Consider the following 25,716-nt stretch of genomic DNA (forward strand, 5'->3'; position numbering starts at 1 on the left):
TGAACTGGTTTCCTGTCTGTAAATTAAGTTGGTTTCCCCTGGCTCTATCCCTTTTCACTAAATTCTAGGGGTTCAGACAAAGAGGCACCACAAGGGGTACTTACTTTGACATTTCCCAGCTGACGGATCGCAATATCTTGGTAAGTTATTCTACACGATCCCATATAGCGTTACGACTTTTCTTTTGTCACCTTTTTTAAGGAATACATTCATCTAATTAGCAAAAAAATATAAATTTGTACGTTGAAGTTTATGACTTTAAAAAACACGTTATTATGACAGACGTGACAGAATAACTACTTTCAATGGCGGACAAAAGCATAAATAAAAATAATAAATCTCAAACTTTTTTTTTTCTAGACAGAAAAAGCCCTATTTGTGATTGCTTAACAGTATGCTTAGGTCTCATACCAGAAGCCAAAATCTGACATATTTCTGAAAAAAAATCATGTAAATTTAGTTTCAGCTACATATTTTTTTTAGCAAAGTCAGAGCAAAGTCCTTAGCCTTAGGCTAGATATAGTAATCCGAGATTACTCTGACGTCCAACGGCTGTTTTGCCAGACAAGCGTGGACCAGCCGTTGGTGTTGGATGTCCCGACTAGCTATATAGAGGAAAAAGGGGGGGGGGGGGGTAGGAGGGGTCGAATCCGGTTCCGTTCCCGCCCATTCACGTTTGCACCCACTCATGTTCGCCCCCTTTCACTTTCGCACCCTACATTGTATATGTTCGCACCCTACATGTTCGCGCCCAATTTCAACTTTGTAATCAAGTAGTATTCTTATATAAGTATTATTGTTTTCATTGTCTCAAAATAAAGTGATACAGCATTTTTTTGTGTTGAATAAATCTTAATCATGTTTTGGATAGTGTATTGTTAAAAAAAAATATATTCCTTTCAAAATAAAGTGGGATTCTGTCAACGTTTTATTTTGTGTTGAATAACTCTTTATCATGTTTTGGTTAGTGTATTACTATAACATGTATAACTTTGTTTCATTGACTTGTTTCAAAATGAAGTGAGATTCTGACTACGTTTTTTTTTTTTTTCTTGAGCCTTGAATAAATTTTATCATGTTTTGGTTATAATAGTGTATTGCTATATTTTATTGTTTCATTGTTTCAGATCAAAGGGACCAAGCTGTTAAAAACAATTATCTTTTGTGTTTTTTATTTATAATCTTCAATCTTTTACTCATACCAAGCTATAAAAACATTCAGTATTTACACGAAAGCAATTAAAAACAACAATGATGATTTATCAATTATTCAACTGGAATTTGAATTAAAATTGGGCGCGAACGTGAAGAGTGCGAACGTGTAGGGTGCGAAAGTATATTGGGCGCGAACGGACCTGATACCGGAGGGGTCGATCCTTATCCTGAAATCACGTGCTTAAAAACACGAAATCCTGAGGTCCCAAATTTAAATAAATTTAAATCCTGACTTCCCGAAATTCGAAAAAAGAATTCCCGGATCCCGAAAGGGTCAATCCGAAATCCCAAGCTTTAAAATATCCGATACTTGAGTCCCGATAAAGGTCCTATGATCTATCCCCCCTCTATATAGCTTATGTTATAACCATGATATGATTAAATATTTCATATGCCAATAGCCTCTTCAATATTAGAACATCTTCACTAGTCAAGGATTTTGAACCAATCCCCTCCTATACACCCTTGGTCAGTAGACAACTTTCGATTTGAATGCATTTCCATCAAAAACTGCGGTTTTAGTGAACATTATTCATGCGTGTAGGTGCTTTGTCACTTCAGTTCCTATGTTGAGCAAGTGATTGGAAAACTATGATGCTATATTGCTCAAATTATTTGGCAAATTTAATTCACATAATTGACAATCAGCACAGCTGTCATTAGGAAATTGTGATTAAGTACCTACAGAACAAACATTGTTTCTAGTTTATCCTATACAATGACGACCACTAAGACGCTTGATGGATTAAGTACCCACAGAACAAACATTGTTTCTAGTTTATCCTATACAATGACGACCACTAAGACACTTGATGAACATTGATAGTGCAGGGATACAGGTGATCCCCTCTATCTTGTAAATGGTGTCATAAAGGCACGCATAACTGACAGGTTTTTCCGGTGAAGGACAAACTCATAAGTGCACTATTGAAATAGAATTTCGAATCCATGATGTTATGATTTTTATTACCCAGTGAAACTAAGCACTGCATCTGATCAAAAATAGCCAGTTTATATATGATATATATATCTCATACGTATGTAGCTAATACCCCTTTTAATGAAAATGCTCAAAAGTAAAATTTGATATACATCGCTAATTGTCACAATGATAAATGATCCTTACAAGATCATTGTAATGAATTAAATAAGAAAAGATATGAAAATTGTTCAGAAAAAAAGTCAACCCCGCCACATTATGTATGTATGTGTCTGTCCCAAGTCAGGAGCCTGTAATTCAGTGGTTGTCGTTTGTTTATGTGTTACATATTTGTTTATCGTTCATTTTTTTATATACATAAGGCCATTAGTTTTCTCGTATGAATTGTTTTACATTGTCATTTTGGGGCCTTTTATAGCTGACTATGCGGTATGGGCTTTGCTCATTATTGAAGGCCGTACGTTGACCTATAGTTGTTAATTTCAAAGGGAACAAAGTCTTGCTCAAATCTTATCAATCAAAAACCATTTTTTTAATTTTGATTTTTTAAGTTTTGCGATGTATTATTGATACAGTAGATACCCAAAATGTCAGGCAAAAATATCTGATTACCCGGTATATTCAATTAAACGATGAATGTATATTCATTGAATATTCTGCAATTATAAGTAGATCTAATCCTGAGATGTTACTAACCCTGACAATTGCTTAATATGTGAAAGGGCTAGAGGAAGCTGGAAGTGATTTTTAAAGGTTGCATCACCACGATGTTTGCGATGTTTGCGTAAAAAAATATCAGCTGATTATGTAATGATTAAACTTGTTTACACTTGCAGTTTTTAAATCCTATATTTATTAAAATAAATCAAATATGTCCTGAAATATTCATGTGAATTATTATCTTCCATCCATAGTTTGTCTTTATTTGTTTAGTAAACAAATTAATATCCATTATTTACATTTTCACACAGGTAAACTAATTGGGATATAAATAGATCAAAGCATGTCTGTGTAGAATCACTATTAAGCTAAAATCGTAATTGTTATGATTTTATTTCTTTAAATAATCAAATTTAAATTTATGAAAATAATCATGATTGATAAAATATTATTGCATGAAGATCCTTTTTATTTATTAAAAACAAAATCTTCTTGTCTGCAAGATTGTAAATTCGTAACTTCGGGGTCCATTTCCTGTCAGAAAAACATTGAAAATATCCGATTGTACATGGTTTTTAACAAAATTACCTGAATATTCTTATCCGATTTGTCAATATATTCTTATATCCTATATTCCATTACATGATGCAATTAACATTAAACATATGGACCATAATTTGCTATTGGGCTCGTTTCCTATAACGATAGAAAAGTGATAAAAATGTGTATTACTGTAAGAAAAGTTGTAACTACATCTAAAGATGCCTTTATTTTTATCAACATACAAGTATATGCTACTCTTCCCTAGAAAAAAAATTTAAATTAACAAATTTCAAAGATTATACGACCGTATTTTTGTGTTTCTCGTGTTACTTTTCGCTTCCGAAGTGCATAACACTGACTGATTTATAGATAATCGTCACCGGCAAATTCGTAACTTTTGCTTTCAAATAATAAAGAACATCGACCAATAAGAATAGTCAGAAGAAAATGCAGAGAACTATAAGTATTTCTGTAGCACATGTAAGAACACTAGCGTTAATTTGGTTTCCAATTTCCTAACGCAAATTTTAGATGATGTAATCTGCTTTGTTGTAATCGAATTCTTTATAACAATATGCAAATATGAACTCTCACGAGATGTTCAAACAGGTAAATCAGAAATGATTTACATTCTAGTTTTGTTCTTTGTAATAATTAAGTTAGAAAATGACGTTATCGTTATGCCTTACATTTCACACGAAACAGAAGTCCAGTTATTTCCTTTTTTTATTAAAATTGTTTTTGTCTTTAAGTTCTAATCATTTCCGGTCATATACTAGGTCTAAACATTGTTTTTGTTTCCAACGGGATGTTAGCAAACATAATCTGTAGACTTGTTTCGTCTTGTTTAAAAAAGGAAAATACAATTTTCAAAGAGATTGCGCCGGGGGTCTATTATTTTTTCCTATGTGCATAATGTTACATACGATCTTGTGTGAAAATAAATGCCCAATGACTTGACAAAATCGATTTCAGATTTGACAGACGTTATAACACACTTCGTTTCCGGATAACGATGTAAAGGGTCCTTGGAAAATTCAATCGACATTACGTCTCTTATCATTGTGCCGATGCTCGTTGGATTGATTCTGCTTCAGCAGTAAATATTACCTGGATATTTTAGGTGAATAAAGATAATTTAATAAAAAATACATGTTAATATACCGTTACATTTGGAATGTACAAAGATGGTATCTTTGGCACAAATTTAATTATTTTTTTTTATTCATGTTCTGCAAACACTTTTCAGAAATGCAATAAACTTGTCAAAGGAGAAGTAAAATTTTACCATGCATCATGCATGACTTGAAAGGAAGTACTTTATTGATTTTATCCCACTAAAGTAGGTTAAAATGTGGAAACCATGTAGGTGTACAGGTCACAAAATCACATGGTGCCTATTTTAAAGATTTTAATTCCAAGTTAAAAGTTTTTTCTTTACTGGATTTAAAGAATTTTACATTGCCAATGATTTGGAATAAATTGTATATAACTGGAATTTCAAAACCAAATATAAATACATTTTTTTGGCTAAAACATCAAGATACAACGATTATGGTATCCTGTATCGATGAAGAAGATATGGAAATTTCTGAATAAATTGTAATAATTGTTTTCAAAACAAGCACATATTTAGGAGTTTTATAATACTGTTACATTTAAGATGGATTTTAAGAAAAAGTATACTGTTCAGATTATTTTAAGCAGATTTTGCAGTAAAATAAAACTAAAAAAATGCTTTCGGTTTCTTATGGTTTCCTGTCGCGTTTAAAAAAACTTTAGTTTCAGGGCTCACGCTACCAGGCGACTTGGGCGAAGAAGTCGCCTTCCCGAACGTCACTTCGCTTTCCCCGACCCCCAAAAGCGAAAACAAGTCGCCCTGTTCTTGACGATACTCGCTTTCAGTCGCTTCCGTCATCGGACATTTTCAATTTTTACCAAGTTGATGAAACATCAATTTTTTATTGATAATTAAAGAAATTCAGACATAAACGATTCATTGTCTTTAGAAAAGAGGTTGAAGCATTGTCTTCGCAATGTGAAGCAGGTTATTTGATAAAAATACAACTTTTTATCACTTCGTGCATTTCCGCAAGTTCTTACTCGAAAACGTACATCAACCTAAATTTCGGCGGCAAAATAAGTTTGTTACTTCATTTAAACGTGATAAAAGTTGCCTCCAGTAAATGTTTTATCCATTTATTGCATTAAAAACGCTATGTTCCTTTCCAAATAACTTGTCAAACATCGTTTATTTTTGTAAATTTTCTTGCATTCGTCCGCCATTGACCGATTTCTAAACTACGGATCTAAACCGGACCAGCTATGACCGAAATCCGTACTTTTACAATAATTACTACGGACGCACGGATGGAACAGCTGACAGAAGAATATTGATCCCAAAAGGGAAAATTACGCATTCCACACGCATTAAGAGACTTTTGGTTACATCTAATTGATTGGTGTATATAATTCCCTATATTTTTTATGGATTGTTTCAAACTATTGATTAAAATTGCTTAACTCTGAGACTATTATACTAATATCAATATATTATGGCCAAGCTTAATAACTTTTATATTTTTTTATGAAAACACTGAATTTCATACACAAAATAATTTTTAATTAAATTGTAATTGATATATTATAATTTCTTTACATTTTTAAAAATTTTTTTAGTGCTAGATATTTAGTTGGTAGTTTCTCACAAGAACCTTAGTAAAATTTAAACAACTTTTAATTTAAAATGTGAATTTAATTGTAATTTTTTTACTCAGATATGAATTGAACAATACAAAAAGAACATTATTTACATATGGCCCTTTATACTATTGTAAAATCCAAACATTGTAGCGCACCGCGCAAATGAGCACTTCTCTTTCAAATCTCACCACTTCTCCCTATCAGTTTCAAAAAGAGAAGTCACTTCTCCCTATAATTCTGAAGTAGTGTGAGCCCTGAACTGTTTAACATTGAAAATAGATTTTAAATATTAACATGAAGCAAGTAACACTAGTAATAATGTTCATTTACGTCTTTTGAAATATATTGTGCAAAATAAAGAAAATAAAGATTGGTTTCCTGTTTGGTTTCCTGTCACGTAAACAGTGAATCAAAATGTATTAATTTTTTCTTGAAAAACTCAATTGTTCCATTAATACTATTCTAACACCAACACAACCAACAGAATAAAAGTTAAAGTTTTAGAACTTATAAAAAAGGATACAAAAAGAAACCAAAGGCCGAATACCAAATTATGGTCCATATAGGGAATGGTTTGGTGTTTTGAAATAGTATTACAATAGCCGATATATTCGTTTAGCCGATATCTGATTAGGTGGATTCTACTGTACTGTAATCGAAGTATTATCCTAACTTTATGAAACTTTATGACTTGTATAAGACCCTTATAAAAACTATGGTCTGTACAGGGCACATGTAGGTGTTTTATTGTCAAAGAATGCATAAGATTGCTTTCAAGTTACATGTACATGTTTGTTTTTTTGCATGTGTAACTAAAAATGTATTTTAACATACAGGAAATAATCATTTCAGAGGTTCAAGAAAAGATTTTCTATTGATACATGTAGATGGTGCTGCAACTTTTAAGATCAATCATTACCCATTACCTTTTACATGCAGTGGCGGATCCAGAACTTTTCCTAAGGGGGGCCCCTCTGACTGACCTAAGGGGGTGGGCTCTCCAGTCATGCTTCAGTGATTCCCTATACATGTATAATCAACCAAATTTTTCCCACAAAAAGGGGGGGGGGCCTCCCTGGATCCGCCTATGACATATGCATGAACAATGTAGCCAGATACTGTCATACAGCATGTACAGGGCAGCGTACTAGCTATGATTTAAAACAAAACAAAAGCTGAAATGGAAAGCAAATTTCTAGTTTTTTTTTGCATGTGTATCTATTTTAACATACAGGAAATAATCATTTCAGATGTTCAAGAAAAGATTTTCTCTTGATACATCATCATGTCTGTCATGTAGATGGTGCTGCAACTTTTAAGATCAATTATTACCCATTACCTTTTACATGAACTATGTAGCCAGATACTGTCATACAGCATGTACAGGGCAGCATACTAGCTATGATTTAAAACGCAAATTTCTAGTTTCGATAAGTATATTTTTGCTGTTTGTATTAACTTTAGAAAAGGTATTGTAACTACAGACCAAGAAGTATATCTTATCCTGATTTGATAAAACATTACCTGGTAAATTGAAACAACAGAAAGGAAGAGTTAAAACTAAATGATATGGAATACATGAGGCTCAAACAAAATAACTTAATTTTCTGACTCTTCAATAAAGATTTGAAAAAAGGATAAAAAGTCTGTGCTTGGTCAGTAGTAAACATGTACATAATCGTTATGAAGAACACTTGAGGAAAAACTAAACCCATATGCTGTATTGCATAAGACCAATACTAAATCTAATACAGTCATACAGTAGCACCATCTATCATGTCTTAGAGATAAAAAGACTAAAAATGTTCATACAACAAAAAATAAGATGGAGCATTGAAGAAGGTGCTTGGGCGACAACAACTGAAAAAATCTGTCAAACTCTCTGAGTGATGAGTTTTTGTACTAAAAACTGAGCAAAACATGATGCAGGGGACATAGCCATAGTCTGTCCATCTGGTGTTTCAAGTGCCCTCACTTTTAAATGTCTTGCCCCTTGGAAATATACTTATTGAAAATTGCATTGTAAGCACCCTCACGCCTACATGTGTTCTTACATGAATTTTATGAAATTTTCATCAGTGGTTTATATCAACAATTTCCTGTTTAAGTACAAAATATCAGATCTGATAATTTATTTTTACAGGAGTTATGTCCCTTTGAAATGTTATTTATATTAAGCACTCTCACTCTTTCATATTTTGTAGGATTTTTATGAATTTTTTATTGAAATTGAAAGGTTTATTATAGTTTATATCAGAAAGATCTTAGAACAGTGTTGACAGGAGTTATACCCCAAAGGGCCTTGGATATAGAAATAATATGAAAAGTAGCTACTGGACATTAATTAGCAACCAATAATTAATATGTGAAAAAAACTTAGTCAGCAATTTCATGTCTACATTTTTTGTAGAATTCTTATTGAATAAAAAAAATTAATTTGAGCTATTGCTCTTGGAAAAAATGAAATATATGAAATTATCTAACAAAAAAAACAAAAAAAGAAAAAATTAACTATTATTTTGTCATTTTCGTTCAAATGTGGTAATCAGTTCTTCACATTTTAATAACATGAATGTGCCACTTTTATGTTCATTTTGAATATATATTTGATTTAAATATACATGAAGATAAAATATGTTGAATAATCAGATAATAATACTACTGTATAAGAATGAGAATTTTATTATTCTTATCAAGAACCCATAAAGGGCATCATTTGACAACAACATAAAGCACAATATTATTGGGAAAAAACTAAGAACCTAATATAACTCTATCATGTTAGTTACAGACAGGATAAGAGCCTTGTATACATACTGGAATATGATTTTCAATTTTGCCTGTAATATAATATCCTTGTTTTCAAAATTCCAATAGGGAACATATCTTTTATAATTGTATAAATAAACCAATTGTTCAAGACGTTTCGGCCATTGGCCTTCTTCAGTTGTTTATTATTCCTCTAAACTACTAAAAGTTTTATCTATTTAACTTCAGATTAAAAATATTGTTAGATATTAATACTTGTATGAACTAAATTACAAAGGTCAAGTAACAATCCATTTAAACTCCACAGGTGAACTTGATCATTTATGGTCTGTAAATTTAACATTTATCCTTGATGTCAAAAATATTATTGACACATTATTATTAAACATGTAGTTGTTGGTATATTATGCAACTGTGTATATATGTATTACACAACTATTTACCAGATTTCTTAACTTGATCAGAGGTTAATCTATCAAACTTTTTTATAAAGGTTAACTCTGGTATACTAACTCATTATATAAGATTTGTTGTTTTAACATGTACTGAATATTTATCAAATTCATGTTTATATAAAGTAGTTTTTGAATTCATTTATTTAAAACATGTACAATATCCTTAAATTGTGAAATATAATATCCTTCCTGTAAACTACATGTATCCAAAGTATATTGACAGGGTTTATACTTAAAAATAAAGCATATGTTAGAATTATATAATGCATGTACATGTATACTTATACATGTACAAGACATTGTGTATCTTAACTTAACAGACATGAGGAACATGATGATTTATAGACAGTGTCCTTCAAGATAAAAGTAAATAAGGTGTTAGATTAAGGGTGAAGGCAATCAAACAATACTATACCACATTATTACGTATTAAATATTATGACCATTTAAATTGCAGGTGATCACAATGGAGAAGGAACAATATATTATGAAAATGGAACAAGCACTGACTGAAGTTAACCAGATAAAACAACAGCTTCAAAGAAATGCTGCTGAGGTGACAGGTTTATTAATTTGTTTCTAAAATTTATTTTAAATAGGATCCTTAATTTCTAAATTTAAACTAAATAATCAATGTCTGGTATGTTAAGGTTGTAAAACAGTTAAAATTTGTTTTCTTTTTATTATGATTGGAAAATATCATCCTTTTCTGAATAGTTTTTGTTATCAGCATGCTCTTACCAAATTATGTTGACAAGAGAGCATACTTGACTTACTTTTAAGCATGTTTATACCATTCATATTATATTGTTGTCCAGAGAATGCATGACATATTTATTCCAAGGGAATATAAATTTAAGAATATCATTTATGTAATGATTCATAAAATCTTGACCAATTGAAAATTCTGATGCACATTGCTGTTTTAAATTTTATAAAGTTTTGAAAAGATTTTCTTTTTTTTTATATTTCTGTACATGACCATACTTTGCCTTTTAGTGTGCCTAATTATGATCTTTGTTGATCTTTTTCTTTCACATTTCAACAAAAATAGAATGAAGATAACAAATTTTTTTTAAGGTTATGCGTCCGGATTTTCTCCAATCTTAAAATTTTATGAAATAAATTATAGTTTTTAATAGATATATATCTTTTATCACAGGTAAAATCTGAGATTCACTCAAGTATAAGCCGTCAGTTAGAAGCTCTGAGAAACCGTGAGGTATGGTTGCTGAATCAAGTAGAATTGATACAGAATATGAAAGATGAAGTTTTACACATTCAGCAAGCCAGACTCAACAAGATGTTAGGTGTGGCACAGAGCTGTCTAACAGAAAGTCTGGGAAATAAATTGTAAGTTTCCTTCACATTGCATGCATAAAGTTTATAATTTAGGTAAAACATATTTTTATTTGTTGGTTGAAGGCCATGTCATTTAATGTGATTTTGATTTTTGTTGTAAACTGTTGAAACTTATTTTCTCAAGCAAATAATACCAAGCATAATCATAATTGATAGTTAAAATGTAAACGTAATCTTTAGTTTCAATATTAGATAACAAAGTCACCTAAACAACAAGATAAGACATTCTTCTGATTTGAAAGTATTCTGATTATCTTCTTGAGAAATACCTAGTATTACTAGTATGCTCATGGTTCATGCAAGTGATGTAATTTTCGATGATAAGAAGCCAACACATGTTTGCAAATAAAATCATGTTCAATATGACTAGAAATTTTAAAAACACCTGTTCCATTTGTTACCAAATATGGTTTATAGTTTGTCTTTGATATGTTTCTTTATTTTTACAACAGACTTTTCAGGCATCAATTAATTAAAAGTAAATATCACACGCTGTATTACATATTGATGCTTCCTTTTAATTTCAGTGACTCCACTGATCTGAAGCCAGATGAGAACCCATGGATTTCATTTAAGTACGATGCTGCTAAGTTAAGGGAGAGTATAACATCCTATGGAAGAGTAGAGTCCAGTAATAGACCTCCCAATACAGTGTTTGTAAAGCCAGGACATCCAGCTAGGAGTCTACCACCACATTTTGAGGACTATGATGACGCTGACCATCATGTTCTGTACAAGACTGTAGAGGGTGCGACTAAATCATCAAAAAGTAATGTGGTATGTGTCAATTCACTCTTGGTACTCATTGTGTTTAATTAAAAAGGGTCCTAAATGTCAATTTCATTTCCTTTTCTTTTTACATCTAAATGTACCATTACACATCCAAAAATTCTCATCAAAATGACTGATAGTTCGTTTATTTCAAACATAGCAAAAAAAAATTAAATGGAAAATGTTCTATATGTAAAACAGTTGAAGCCACTGAACCAAACTGAATTGATTATGACTTTCTTGTAACTTATAAAACAACCAAAAAATTTAATAAAAATATAGTTTTTTACAGCATACTGATTATTTACACATGCAATAAAATACACTATTTCCAGGTTACTTTCACTCTCCCGATTCTGTCCTCATCATTAAAGGATTGGTTGGCTTACTCCAATCCTGCTCCATCTAACACCAGTGACAAACAGACAATCTCATTCCCTGCCATGAGTTCTTCAAACAAGGAATGGCTGACTGGTTCCACCACAGCTGACTCTATTTCTCCATTGTCCTCTGAATCTACTGGTTCCTGGCAGATGACACGAGATGATCCTGATGTCAATATACAGATGTGGTTAAAGGACATCAAACAGAACCCAGTCATTGAGGATGAGGATGATTTTGAAGTCATCTCTAAGAAGGAGTTCATGGGTAATTTGTGAAATTTAATACAGTTTACTTATATTAGTACACAAGGGGATTTTTCATCAAATGAGCTTATATGTGAAACTCATGTGAATTAATGTCGTTTGAAAACCACATGAATTTTTCATGTGAAATTCACATAAATGTTCAAAATAGAATTATTCAAAATCATCTAAATTTTGAAACTTAATTTAAATCATGAAAAATACCAATTTGACTAAAAATGTTAGCATAGATGAAATATCAAAATCTGGTATAGCAATAGATGTTGATCCCAATGAAAAAAAGTGTTAACTTCAATATAGATCAAGAATAAATGTAAACCAAGAATATATTTATATAAAAATAAGCAGATGTGGTAAGATTGACATTGAAACAACTCTTCACAAGAGACTAAATGACACAGAAATCAGCAACTATAGGTCATCATTCATATATTATTTTATAGAAGTTTTACCTTGTATAGTTATAAACCTTAATCAAGGGTAAATTTATACCATATTATTTTATAGGAGCTGACAGGTTTCAGAGAAAAGTAGCAGTGCCAATTTCAAACTCTGCTCCAGAGCTCAAGTATATGGACCAAGAAACCTGGCTTAAACCAGAAAGTCAAACTCAAACTGGTGCTCCAAAATCCATCAAACTACCATCTCATTTAGAAAACAGTGGTACAGAAACATGGCTGTGCAAAAAATGGAAGAGGGTAGGTGATAACTGTAGATTGGTCAGATTACAGCCATGTTTACACTTTGTATCATCTTAATTAACAGTCCAACACTCAACAATTTATTTTTTTCCATTCAAAAACTATGTTAGTTGGGGAGTGTAAATAGGGTAGTACACAATTTTAAGTAATCAAAACTAAACGTTTTTAATCAATGAAAAGTTGTAAACTCTATAAAATGCAATTTAGAAATGATTATTTTTGTTTCAGAATGCCAAATCAAGCTGTGAAGAGAGATGTGGAAAGACAGGTCCTCTAGAGATTGAGAACATCTGTGACTACCTGAATGATAAGGTATGGATAAAGTCAACATCCTGTAGCGACAATCGTCAGATGGAAGTTTGTAAAGCAAATGAACCTTGCCAGGGACCAGATCACTGTGTTGCCACTTCCCACTGTTTCTACACAAACAATGCATTTCCCAGCACAGATACCAGTCAGTGGTTGTTGAATGGTGGTAAGAATATTGCCCCAACAACACCAGTCAACACTTGCATGTTTCAACAGTTCAGAACACCATCTAATGATGAACAATCCAACATGTGGTTAAAATCGGGTAATAAACAACAAAGCAACCTTGAAGATTGGAAAGCTAGACCTATAGAACTGGAAGAAAAAGTATGGATTAAAAAAGACTCTTCTAATGTCCTACCAGAGTCAACCACGCCCTTTACAACAAGTCCATCATGGGACAAGGTTATGACCTTTCATAGCCAGTTAGGTAATGACCAGTGGCTCTTTCAAGAATCTCGCAAGCAAGAGTACAACCCTTGGATCCTGAAAAATTCTTCCACTGATGAGGAGATGTGTGATAATGATCAATGGATTTACACTAAAATGGATGATGCCATAGACATTCTCCAGTAAAACTGTTATCTATGATATTTGTGAGTTTCAAATGAATGACAGATATAAGAATTACAAATGAATTATATTGATATTATTAATGCTTATCTTAGAATTGCATATTATAAATGCATGCTATGACTCATCCATGTTATATTCAGCTTTTAATTCTCTAATTCAGTCGGAAATCCAGTTATCAAATTGTTAGGGTAGTGAAAAAAATTCCATGAATGGCAATGTTCAATGTTGTTTTTTTATCCCAAAATCCATATCAATTGGTCAGTATCATTATAATCAGGAACAACAAGTTGACTATTATTATTTTTATGTTTTGATTATTTTGACAATTGCTAACTTTCATTTGAAACTTACTCATTTTAAAGCATTTACCGGTGTTTGTTTATTAATATTTGTGTGTTTTATTGTTAGTAGAGCAAAGTGGGTTTTGAAAAATGAAACTACTTATAAATTTTCCTCCAAATAAATTGTTAATCACTTATGATCATAGAAGGAAGGGACTACACAAGAGCTCTTAGTGTAATTGGTGTTCATAGTTAATTTTAAGATGAAAACTCATGAAATGATTTGTCTATTCAAGAAGTGTTTTAATCAGGGTATCACACCACAAACACAAAGGGGCTAAAATGATTGTTAATGAATATGCCTACAGAAAGTTGTGAATGAATGATTTCCATAAAGACTGGAAACAAACAAAATAGCATATACAATATAAAGTTACTGATAAGTAATTTTCTATGTTATATTTGTAAGCATGAAATTCTGTATTATTTTATTCATTCCTTTAATAAAATATTTCTGTTATGGTATTATTAATATTATACCACACAGGCTCCATTTTAAAAGTGGGGGCTATATTGCATTGACCTTGCCCATGTGTACATCCTCCAACTGTTTGTCTGTTCATCCATTGGTCCAATACTAATATTATTGTCATACTTACTTCAAGTACTCTGGAACAGAATGGCTTCATTTTTGGTCAATATCTTGACTGATTAGATGCAATGTATGAACACCATTTAAAAGTTAGACACCTCTGCCTGCTTTAAATCTGTCCCTCTTATTGACCCTTTGAGCATTCATTGTTTTAATGGGGAAGTATGTCTCCTGGATTGTGTGTGAGTTTTTTTTTTGGGGGGGGGGGGGGGGGTCATGGTGAAACCTTACTAATATGAAAATGAGATGTGATATGATTGGCCAATGAGACAACTATCCATCCAGTTCAAATAAGCAATTATAGGCAACTGTGTGGCCTTCAACAATGAAAAAAAATGTAACTGTATAGTTGGCTATAATGTTTGTTAGTCAGAAATCCAATTTCACATTAATTATATGGAACAGAGTAGCTGTACAACATGTATTGTTTTGATTCTGGTTTTGTATTTTATTATCTTTCGGAGGAGAGGAGGGATTATGAAGATGAACGATTTCTCTCAAATTGATCTGAATGAGGATAACTCAAAAAACAAACTTCAACACTTTAAATGAAATGATAAAAGCAATATACTGGTATGTGTGGAGCACTAAATCACTTTTAAGGTTAAACAGGTTGTGAAATAATTTTAGTAATGACTACTTAAATCTGCATTCAACATCTTATATTTCAAAAGATAGAGGAATTGGAAAGAAAGACAACCAATGACCAGTTTACTGATGAAATAACTGAATATGACAGACAATCTTAGTGACATATGTTTTAAGATGTGAAAAGCAGGACAATATTTTCTTTTTAACCTTAAAAAAAACAATACTTGTATTATGTCCATAAAGATTATTTAACTTAATTATCAAAAAATGAGTTATATTGTGTTCTCAACCAAAGATTCAGATAACTAGAGTTAAAGACTATGATATAAACCTTTTGCCATTAGATGAACTTGATTCAAGTTGGCTAACATAGGTAAAATATGGAAAGTTCATAAGGAGTTGGTTATCTATGTTTTAAATAAAAATAAAAGGAGATTTGAAGTAATCATCATGAGTCAGGAACACAACAACAGAAATAATCAAAAGACATAGAGGGCAATTTACTATGTTCAACAGAAGAAGATTTTTGTACAAGTGGTAAGCCTATAAATTGTTCTTAGTCTTTAATTGTGAATAAAAAAAAAGTATAAGTACCCGTTACATTTAAGTCATCTTCCTAGTGTGGCATTGCGATGTAGAATGTTTAAATACACCGCCACATTTGCTCACAATGAAAAAGTTTAATCCAAATCCTTGAGTAGAGAGAATGCCATTCTCTGCATGTGCAGAAATGCTTTTAAGAGTCGTAAAGTGGCATGTCGCAACTAAATTCCTGTCCCTATCCAAAAAAAAGTATCATTTTCCAGTGGTCATTCAGATTGCCCATGCTACATTCCTGTCCACTCCTACTACATGACATCCTTATTGTATTAATGTGTTTGCCTTGACCATGCATGAAATATTTGCCAGTGGATGATAATAAAACAGGATTTGGTAAAAATCATCAGCAGGTCAAGGTCTCTCTTCCAAATACTATAATAGAAATTGTTAGCGCAAAATAAGATCTACAAATAAGATAAGACAACATGACAAAATCGTCTATATAACCCTTATAGGTTTTTTGCCCTTGAAGATGAATTTTACCATTTTTGCAGTAACCATAATGAAGAGAAACTAAATAGCATTGAGATCTACATGGTCAAATCGTAATTTGAATCCTTAAGAGAGTTACTGCCCTTGAAAGATGTTTTTCCGCATTTTGTACATCTATTGTTGCAAAAACCATAATAGATTGAAAAAAATGCATAAATCATAAATGTTCATCACAATAACTTTTAGAAAAAGTAAAAATTGTCAGCAGGCTCATTATTGGAGTTATTGCCCCATCAAAATAGTCATTTGACCCCTAGAAGAGTTGTTGTCCTTAAAGGATGAAATATTCGAAAATAGAGGGAAATGAAAAATAGCAAAATGGTCAGCATGATAAGAGTTATAATAAGTCAACAAAGTACAACAAAAAGTGTACACAATAAAAATAATCATCAATAACAATCACTAAATAAAATTTACAAATTGGCAAATCCAACGATTCTGTCTTTTGTGGGCACATTAATTACTGAAAATTAAGACTGTGATATCTGTTTTATTGGTGAAACAACCTTCATAAAGTACGTTTATAAAAATTATCTACATAGCTCAAGTCTTGAAGTGGGTTTTGTTTTATCTATGATCCATCTCATTCTTCAGTTGTGAGCACAAACCTCAACTCAATCCAACCCATCTAATGTGATCGTGGCTGTTTCTATTATACTGAATACAATTAATCGACATAGGACAAACTTGATAGGACAAAATGTGAGACATACCAGACATGTGTTAGAATATTACCAGAATTTAAACAGTGGGAAAGTTGTGTCCCAACATAACAAAACAGTGGAATGTTCTTCAGAATTACACACCTGTAATACTAAGAATACTCAATATACTATGTAGAGTACTTTCCGTGGTATTAATCCTGACTTACTGTTAATAGTTGGTAAAAACTAAACTCGGGTTTCAGTTTACCAGATACATCAAATCAATGTCTTTCAAGTATTTCAGCAAGTTTATTTTTATTTTTATTTTCTCAATTGGCAAAAGATAGGAGATGATGGGCCAACACATGTTTATTCCGACAAACTTCATGAGAATAAGGGATGTGGTATGATTGCCAACGAGAAAAATTCTATATTGACGAAGATATAGGTTATCGTACAGTCTTAAAAATAAAGACAAAACCCCATACCGCTCACTCAACTGTAATAGCCCTGCTGTGAAACAATTAATTCAAACGAGAAAACTAATTGCCTAATTTAGTAAAATACAACTGATTGGAAAAGCAAAAACAAATATGACAGACATGAAGAAACGTCAAACACTCAGTGTCAGGCTCATGACTTGCAACAGACACATAATTCAGATGTGTCGTTGTGAAACGTGTGTATATATAATTCCCCAACCCTCCCCTTACTTGGGACAGTCACTGTAAAACAGTAAAAAATAAGAACACAAGTACGAAGCCCCTAAAAATAACTGACACAAAAACAAGGCAAAGCACCGATATAAGAGCACTTGCTGTCGGTAATGGAAGTTCAAAGTTTATTGCGTGTTGGTTTCATTTGCCAAATAGTGTTTCTTCTTTCTTTTCTTGAAATATTTAGTCTGTTTCACAAATGACGACAGATATGTTCCGATTGTAGTAACCACACTCCCATCCCCTTTTCTTCGAATGTGACCTACCAAAGTTAACCATCACCGGGAATTTCCTTATAAATGAACAACACGACGTGTGACACATGTGGACCAGGCTCTGCTTTCCCTTCCAGAGCACCAGAGACCAACCCCGGTTTTTGGTGGGGTTCGTGTTGCTCAGTTCTTAGTATTCTAAGTTGCGCATTGTGTATTGTTGTTTGTCCCTTTCGACGTTTTACGTTTTTTTGCCATGGCATTGTCAATTTGTGTTCGACGTATGAATTTGAATACCTCGCCGGTTGGTACGAGATTAACTGTATAAATAATCACAATAAATCTTTAGGGGAAACAATTGAATCTACAAAAATACACAGGTATCATGAAATATACTAAATCATCCATGGCATATTACATATGTAAATACATTTTAAAAAACCGGGAACAATCAATTTGCTGGTACATCACTATCCCAGATTAAGGCCTGAGTGTCATCCTACACTCTAATAGTGGTCACTGTACAATTTTAAAGATACATTTTAAAGAGAGAAAATTTCACGCAGTAATGTCATACACAGTAAGCAACGATCTTGTGAAATTCACAGATTAACTCTTGAAAAAGGGAGCAGCATTTCACAATTGCTTTAAACTTTATGTAATGAACACTAGTAAATGTTTATCCCTCAGAAATACCAAAGCCAGGAGTGACTGAACAAGTACTTTATTGTTTTATTATAAACTTTATAGATAATAATAACAAGTATATTATGCCAAAATGGGAGTTTTCATTGACATTTCTAACACTTGTTCGCTTCAAAAACAATATCATCGTAAACTATGTTTAAGCAATCGCCAGAATAGCTGAGGTACCACAGCTGCCACTGTAGACCACTTTTTGTCTTGCTTTTGACGAATATAGCAGAATGCGAGACATTGGTCTAGCTAGGAATGTTAATCTGACAAAGATGGCCAGTCATGATCTTGAAGACACTTTGATGACCTTGAGCTGTTTTCTGCGCTTTGGTCGGGTTGTTGTCTCTTTGAAACATTCCCCAATTCCATTCTCAATTTTATGTACAACGAAGTCAAAAACAAATTGCCTAATTGTCTCATTCATCTCATGTAGATGTGTCGTCTAGAAATATTCTCAAGATCATCAGCACTGGTGGTGTTATGTGATAGCTACGGGCATTCCAATCTCTCATTGTTCTTGGGAAGAATTATTTTTTCCTCACTTTTGATCTGGGCGATGCTTCTATGAAATCATAGCTTTTTTTGGTTTAAAAACAAAAGACATGTATTTTCCGAGGATTTTCATAAGAATGTTCAATTCAAGATGGTTAAGAATTGAGCTGACAATTGATCATGCATTATGATGGTACAGACACAAATATATCCAATCATGAATTTCCTTTTCTTACCCTTACATCATAAATTTTATCACGGTAGTTTCATAGTAGATCATAGTAATTTATTTGTTTGGACCTTTTATAGCTTGCTGTTCAATGTGAGCCAAGGTTGTTGAAGACCACACTTTGACCTACATGTATAATGGTCTACTTTTACAGATTGTGACTTGGGTGGAGAGTTGTCTTATTGCCAGGCACAGGCACTATCATACCACATCGTCTTATTATATATATGTAAGTAATAATTAATCACTAAGAAAATTAAATAATCTACAATTTTTTTGAAAGATATGCAACACAAATATAAAAGCCAGAGTATGAGTTTCTGGATTGGGGTCCTTCATTTCTGTATTTCTGTATGCTTCAATTAATTCAAGTGTTTTTTTTTTATTTCCTCTTTTCTTTTGCTCTATTCTTTATATTTTAGCTCCTCAGTCATTATTCTCTATACTTTATTTGTTTGGTTCATTCTTGTCTATTCTTTATATTCTATAAGATTGTTTAGATACAGTGGACATTGTTTATCTGCAATTCTATATACCTCTTGCTACCCGTGATTCTAATAAAGTTTTCCTGATTTTTCAGTGTAAACTTGGTGATTTTAATTTAGTTGAAAGCAGATGTCTTTACATCAAATGTCAAATGTTATTATATCATTCATAATCGCTCAAAAGTGTTTTTTTTAAATTGTGTTATACGTCTTAGGCAGCAACCATTTGATTTTCTGGGGGGGCTATGGTTTTTTTTTCTGGACAATTTTGTTTTTTTCGCCTGCGGCGAAAAACAACCTATTTTTTTTCGCGACAAGTCTAAAACAATTTTTTTCTTTCAATTTTAGCATTACATATAGTGGCAGCTGAGGGTGAAACAAACAATTTTTTTTTCTCAGAATCAAAAACAAATTATTTTTTTCTCCAAAAAATGGAAACAAACTTTTTTTTCCAAAAAAAACCATAGCCCCCCCCCCCCCCCCCCCCCAGAAAATCAAATGGTTGCTGCCTTATCTGGGACATAAAATATTGTCCCAGGTCTATTGGATCCTAAACTTTTCTGATCGTAATTTTTTTACCGGAAAATATACACCAAACCGTCAACGCTCCGGGTATTAGTCACCGAGATGGCGGCAAGTCTGCTTCAAGAAAATTTGCGGAGTTTGCATGATTCTCTTACATCTCAAGACACCTTTGCAAAGGAGCAATCGGATAGTTGCATATCTGACATAAGACAAATATGTGTTTATGAAGCCAAAGAATATGAATTTGGTAAATGACACATTGTGAAATACATAAAAACACTCACTAAATATGATGTTTACACTGTGACTCCTGACAGTCCTGTGTGTTTACCTATTTACAAACCGAATATTTCGTACCTATACTTTGCACAGACAAAATGATTTACAATTACTAATATTCAAAAGGGTAACATGACGTATATTTATAAAATTACGTAGCATTGAGTCTTACAAAATAAAAAAAAACAAACAACTTTAGGTTCATCATAACCTGATAACAAATGGACAAACATTGTTGTATTTACACCTCAAAAACTACTCTGATTACAGACTTACCTGTCCAGTTTGAAAAGTTTTAAGGCCATAACCACTAGATATATAAAAGCTATATGCATTGTGTGTTTTTGAAAGATAGAATCTTTTTAGGATTTTGATTGGCATTTTTTTTTGGTTCCAGCAGAAGGTGCCTAATTTTTGACACACATTACATAAAATCTTATGACTGAAACCTTACATTAAGAAAATTTATTGAATTATAAAAAGTATGTCATGAAATTGTTCAGACGATTTTATCTTATTGCTTTTATATGATTACCAAAGTGATGCCAATAGTCTATGTTATACTTATTTGATTACTACACAAATTTTAGGCAAAATAAGGATTTCATCAACAGACAAATTTGGTATATTTAGATGCATATTTTCATTATTCTAAGCATTTTTTTTTATATTTTCAGACTTGTACTGTTCAGTGTTATTTGACAAAGATACAGGTGTTATTATTTACCTAAAAAAACTTATCGGAAAGGATGAGGTAAAATTAAAAAGAATAAAATAGAAATGAAAACTGTAACAGCCACGCTTTTATATTCAATTGTAACACTGCTTATTATAACTTACAACTTATCCAATATAAAAAGATACAATGAAGATATAATTAATTTATGAATGAATAATTTTCAGTTCCCTAATGAAATTGATATAACTAATATTGTATAAAATAAAGAAAACCTAACTTGTTCAAGATTGAAGAAGTTTATTTTTGTAGCTCTATGATTACACCTTGACAACTATTAAGATTGTATTTCCAATCTGATGAACAGTCTTTAAAGAAAATATATGTGTTTAGGGTTTCCTTAATAAAAGTAATACATAGCTGATAGGGTTGTATTTTTTTCTGTTGAACACCTTAAAAATATCATGTTTTCACTGGGAGTGTTTCCAATATTATAACCTTTGCCATAAGTCCTGTCATTTGCAATTTTGCAATGAACAAGTTATGAAATTTCATCATGTTTTCTATCAGTTCACCTTTGGCATGTTTGGTGCTCAAAATAAGGGGCGATCAAGAAACATTCAACATATACTTTTTGGGCACAAGTTTAGTGTGTTCTTGCCTTATACATGTATTTTTAAAATGATCATAGATAGATGGAATCTCAAATTAGCAAAAATGATCAGCAAGACAAGAGCTACCATAAGGTCAATATGAAAGAAATTGTCCAATGACTCCTAATTGGTTTTGTTGCTTTTTAAATTATGATTTTTTTTCCCCATATTTTTGTGCTTTGTCTTAAAGATTTTTATAGATATTTAGAAACTTATATAACCAAAAATGATCAGTAAAACAAGATCTACATATAAGTGAAATGGATTGTTGAAGATATGAATTAACCTAGTTACATCACACAGGCCCTTTAAAGACTCTTGTTTGATGCATCAATAGATCAAATAATAGTACCCCACTTGCTTCAAATGAACAACACTACAGATTATAATGGCCTTGTACAAATGTAAATGTTTTTATAGATTAATTTAATATTATTGTTTTTCTTTTCAGTTCCAAACAAGTAAACAGAAAATTTTGGAATTTTTATCTGAGTTTATTCAGAAGGTTGAGAAAAAGATATCACATTATGCCTTGGAGATTAAAGTAAGTATTTTTGGTCAATTTGAAATTTTGCCATATAGGTGGAATGTACATGTTCATAATCTCTGTTTATAAAAAAAAACAAATAGAAATTTAGAAAATCTAAAAAGAATTAAAAAAAACCCTTATTATCTATATAATTAAGAACGAAAAAAAAGTAAAAATGTTTCAAATTATTAGAAAAAGGAGAAATGTTGTACACTAAAATTTATTTTCAGGATGTTTGTATGTCACTCTTCATGAGAGAAAAAGGAGCTAAGATTAGGAGTGCAGCAATATCTGTTTTAGTCAAGGTAAACACATACTGTGGAGTGTATATCCCTTTATATAACACAGTTGTAATATTACATTTATGAATTACATTCACTGTATTCATTGAACGACATATGGAGTTATCAAAATTTTTACAATTATGATTGGCTAAAACATACGATTAGAACTAGTCTCCAAGACCAATTTATTCAAACTTGGAGTTCAAATATTAATAACAGTCCTAAAACGGTTAACTATTGCATTTATAAAGAAAGTTTTGCCTTCGAGAACTATATCAACAAGCTAGACGATAAAGACGTTTTCACTCTTTGTAGATTTAGAACCGTAAATCACAAGCTCCCAATAGAATCTGGTAGATGGAAAAACATACCCAGAGAAAATCGAACTTGTAACTTATGTAATAGTAATGAAATTGGAGATGAATTTCACTATATTTTAGAATGTACATATTTTTCCGAAGAAAGGAAAGAATGTATAGATGAAAAATTCTGTACCAACATTAATACTCTAAAGTTTAAAGCAGTTATGAATTTTTCAAAACAATCAAAACTTAAAAATCTGTGTAAGCTCATTAGAATCATTAATACAAAAATGGATTCTCTCTGATAAAATGGAATCCTCCAAACCTATGCATTCTTTTCTTCTCTATTTGCTGTAACCTCACCATGTTTTATAGTATTATTATGTATGTCTATGTATTTCTGTATACCATTGTATCAACATAGGTCCTTCAGAATAAAATATATATATATATAACGATTGCAAGCTGATTGGTGTAAAGACAATCCTATAATATAGAAATCAAGTTTTGATATCCTTCTTACCATAAAAAGTCAATCTAAGTAACAGTTCATATGTTCTTTGTTTCTATAGTATGTGTACATCAAATGTAACAGAAAATAGTTGAGTTATTATGACAGAATAGTTTTGGAGTGAAGTCTGTTTGTATAATTGTACTTTTAAAGAGTTATTAAAGTAAAAAACAGAACACAGTTTTCACAAAATATGCAGTGTTGCTGAGGTTAATGTTTTAATAAAACAATTCAATTCTTATACCATTTCTGGTAGGACTTGTTGATTATGTAAACAGCATTTTGATCATGACTTAAGAACATGTCACAAGAACTCTTACCATGAGTTGTGAAAAAAATGTGGACTTTTAAGAGCTTCATAATATTATGCCATCTTTTATTTAATTGTTTGAACTATGAATAATTTAAACACAAGTTCTATGGTAATGTAACTTAATTTTACAGTTACTAGAACTAACAGCTGGAACTTCAGTAGGGAAAGATTTTGAAGTAAAAAAGATGGCAGAGAAAATATTTATGGAATTTGCAAAACCATTATCCAAAACACCTGCTACAGGTGAGTAAATTTGCCAAATAATTATTCAAAACACCTGTAACTTGTGAGTATCTAAAACACCTGTTACTGGTGAGTACATTTGCCTAACCATTATCCACCTGTTACTGGTGAGTACGTTTGCCTAACCATTATCCACCTGTTACTGGTGAGTACATTTGCCTAACCATAATCCACCTGTTACTGATGAGTACATTTGCCTAACCACTATCCACCTTTTATTGATGAATACATTTGCCTAACCATTATCCACATGTTACTGGTGAGTAAATTTGCCTAACCATTATCCACTTGTTACTGGTGAGTGAATTTGTCTAACCCCTATCCACCTGTTATTAGTGAGTACATTTGCCTAACCATTATCCACTTGTTACTGATGAGTACATTTGCCTAACCACTACCCACCTGTTATTGGTGAGTACATTTGCCTAACCATTATCCACTTGTTACTGGTAAGTGAATTTGCCTAACCATTATCCACTTGTTACTGGTGAGTGAATTTGCCAAACCACTATCCACCTGTTATTGGTGAGTGAATTTGTCTAACCATTATCCACCTGTTATTGGTGAGTACATTTGCCTAACCATTATCCACCTGTTATTTGTGAGTTCATTTGCCTAACCATTATCCACTTGTTACTGGTGAGTGAATTTGCCAAAACCATTATCCACCTGTTACTGGTGAGTACATTTACCTAACCACTTTCCACCTGTTATTGGTGAGTGAATTTGCCTAACCATTATCCACCTGTTATTGGTGAGAACATTTGCTTAACCATTATCCTCCTGTAACTGTCGAGTGAATTTGCTTAACCATTACCCACCTGTTACTGGTGAGTATCAGAAAAACTACTGTTGAGTGAATTTGCACCTACCATTTTATTTTTTTGGGTTTTCATTAGCAAATGGTGTTCAAATAATTGATAAAAAAATAATGTCAACATTTGAAAATCTGTTGGCACTGTGTTCAACAAATTAATAAATTAGAAATAAAAGTGACAGATAGAAATCATATGTTTTGTAGTGAAGGAGAAGCTATATATAGTGTTAGGAGTAATGGCTGAAATCTATCCAGAATACATGACTGAGTATGCTGATAGATTGACTGGACAGTGTGTTGCTGCCCTTAAGGAACAGGTAAGATTGCATTAAACACATGACAGGATAGACTGAATAGACAGTGTGTTGCTGCCTTTAAAGAATATATTATTTAACAAGATTTACATGCAGGCTGACATTTTGAAATGTTGGCAGGTATGAACAATTGTAAAATTCTTATGTAGGAAAAGGTTAAGCAAGAACTATTTTATTTAATTTTCAGTTAGAAACTCATTTTGATTAGATATTATCTATGTAAATATGTTTTTCAGATGACAAGCAAGACAAAGAAAGCTGAACTGACCATCATATCTGGATGTTTAGAAGGGCTAAGAGCCTGTTTAGTTAACTTTACACAATCTGCTGATGAGGGTAATATTTTGTTTATCGTCTAGATGGGAGTTTGTCTTCAAGTTCATGAATAAATGCCTGCTCATAACAAAGTAAAATGTTATATTCTGTTATAATTCTTATATATCTACAAATAAAGAAAAGAATAAGAAAATGTGTGTGTTTTTAAAGGTTATTGATATTGGGTCACTGATTCGCAAGCTTTACATAAAAG

The 25,716-nt window shown here is 31.8% G+C and overlaps 2 protein-coding genes across 2 annotated transcripts in view; both read left to right on the forward strand.

The window, feature by feature from the left end:
• Positions 1–5: 5 nt before the first annotated feature.
• On the forward strand, positions 6–14,452 carry LOC143046148 (uncharacterized). The gene is made up of 7 exons (XM_076219168.1): positions 6–140; positions 9,743–9,841; positions 10,448–10,638; positions 11,175–11,424; positions 11,754–12,066; positions 12,573–12,763; positions 12,995–14,452. The coding sequence occupies exons 2-7, from the start codon at positions 9,752–9,754 to the stop codon at positions 13,649–13,651; spliced, it is 1,692 nt and encodes a 563-aa protein (XP_076075283.1). The 5' UTR covers positions 6–140; positions 9,743–9,751; the 3' UTR covers positions 13,652–14,452.
• Positions 14,453–20,368: 5,916 nt separating this feature from the next.
• Positions 20,369–25,716, forward strand: part of LOC143046151 (DNA-dependent protein kinase catalytic subunit-like) — an 84,271-nt gene continuing 78,923 nt past the window's right edge. Inside the window, exons 1-7 of the mRNA XM_076219172.1 lie at positions 20,369–20,513; positions 21,223–21,299; positions 22,326–22,418; positions 22,634–22,708; positions 23,945–24,056; positions 25,078–25,190; positions 25,424–25,523. Of these exons, the coding sequence (XP_076075287.1) occupies positions 20,369–20,513; positions 21,223–21,299; positions 22,326–22,418; positions 22,634–22,708; positions 23,945–24,056; positions 25,078–25,190; positions 25,424–25,523 (715 nt within the window). The remainder of the gene's footprint in view (positions 20,514–21,222; positions 21,300–22,325; positions 22,419–22,633; positions 22,709–23,944; positions 24,057–25,077; positions 25,191–25,423; positions 25,524–25,716) is intronic.

Source organism: Mytilus galloprovincialis, chromosome 9 (genome assembly GCF_965363235.1).
Source record: "Mytilus galloprovincialis chromosome 9, xbMytGall1.hap1.1, whole genome shotgun sequence".
Classification (NCBI taxonomy): Eukaryota; Metazoa; Mollusca; class Bivalvia; order Mytilida; family Mytilidae; genus Mytilus; species Mytilus galloprovincialis.

Coding starts and splice junctions, on each gene's coding strand:
- LOC143046148 (XM_076219168.1), top strand. CDS start 9,752: ATGGAGAAGGAACAATATATTATGAAAATGGAACAAGCACTGACTGAA. Junction 10,639..11,174: donor GAAAGTCTGGGAAATAAATT/GTAAGTTTCCTT, acceptor TTTTAATTTCAG/TGACTCCACTGATCTGAAGC. Junction 11,425..11,753: donor AATCATCAAAAAGTAATGTG/GTATGTGTCAAT, acceptor CACTATTTCCAG/GTTACTTTCACTCTCCCGAT.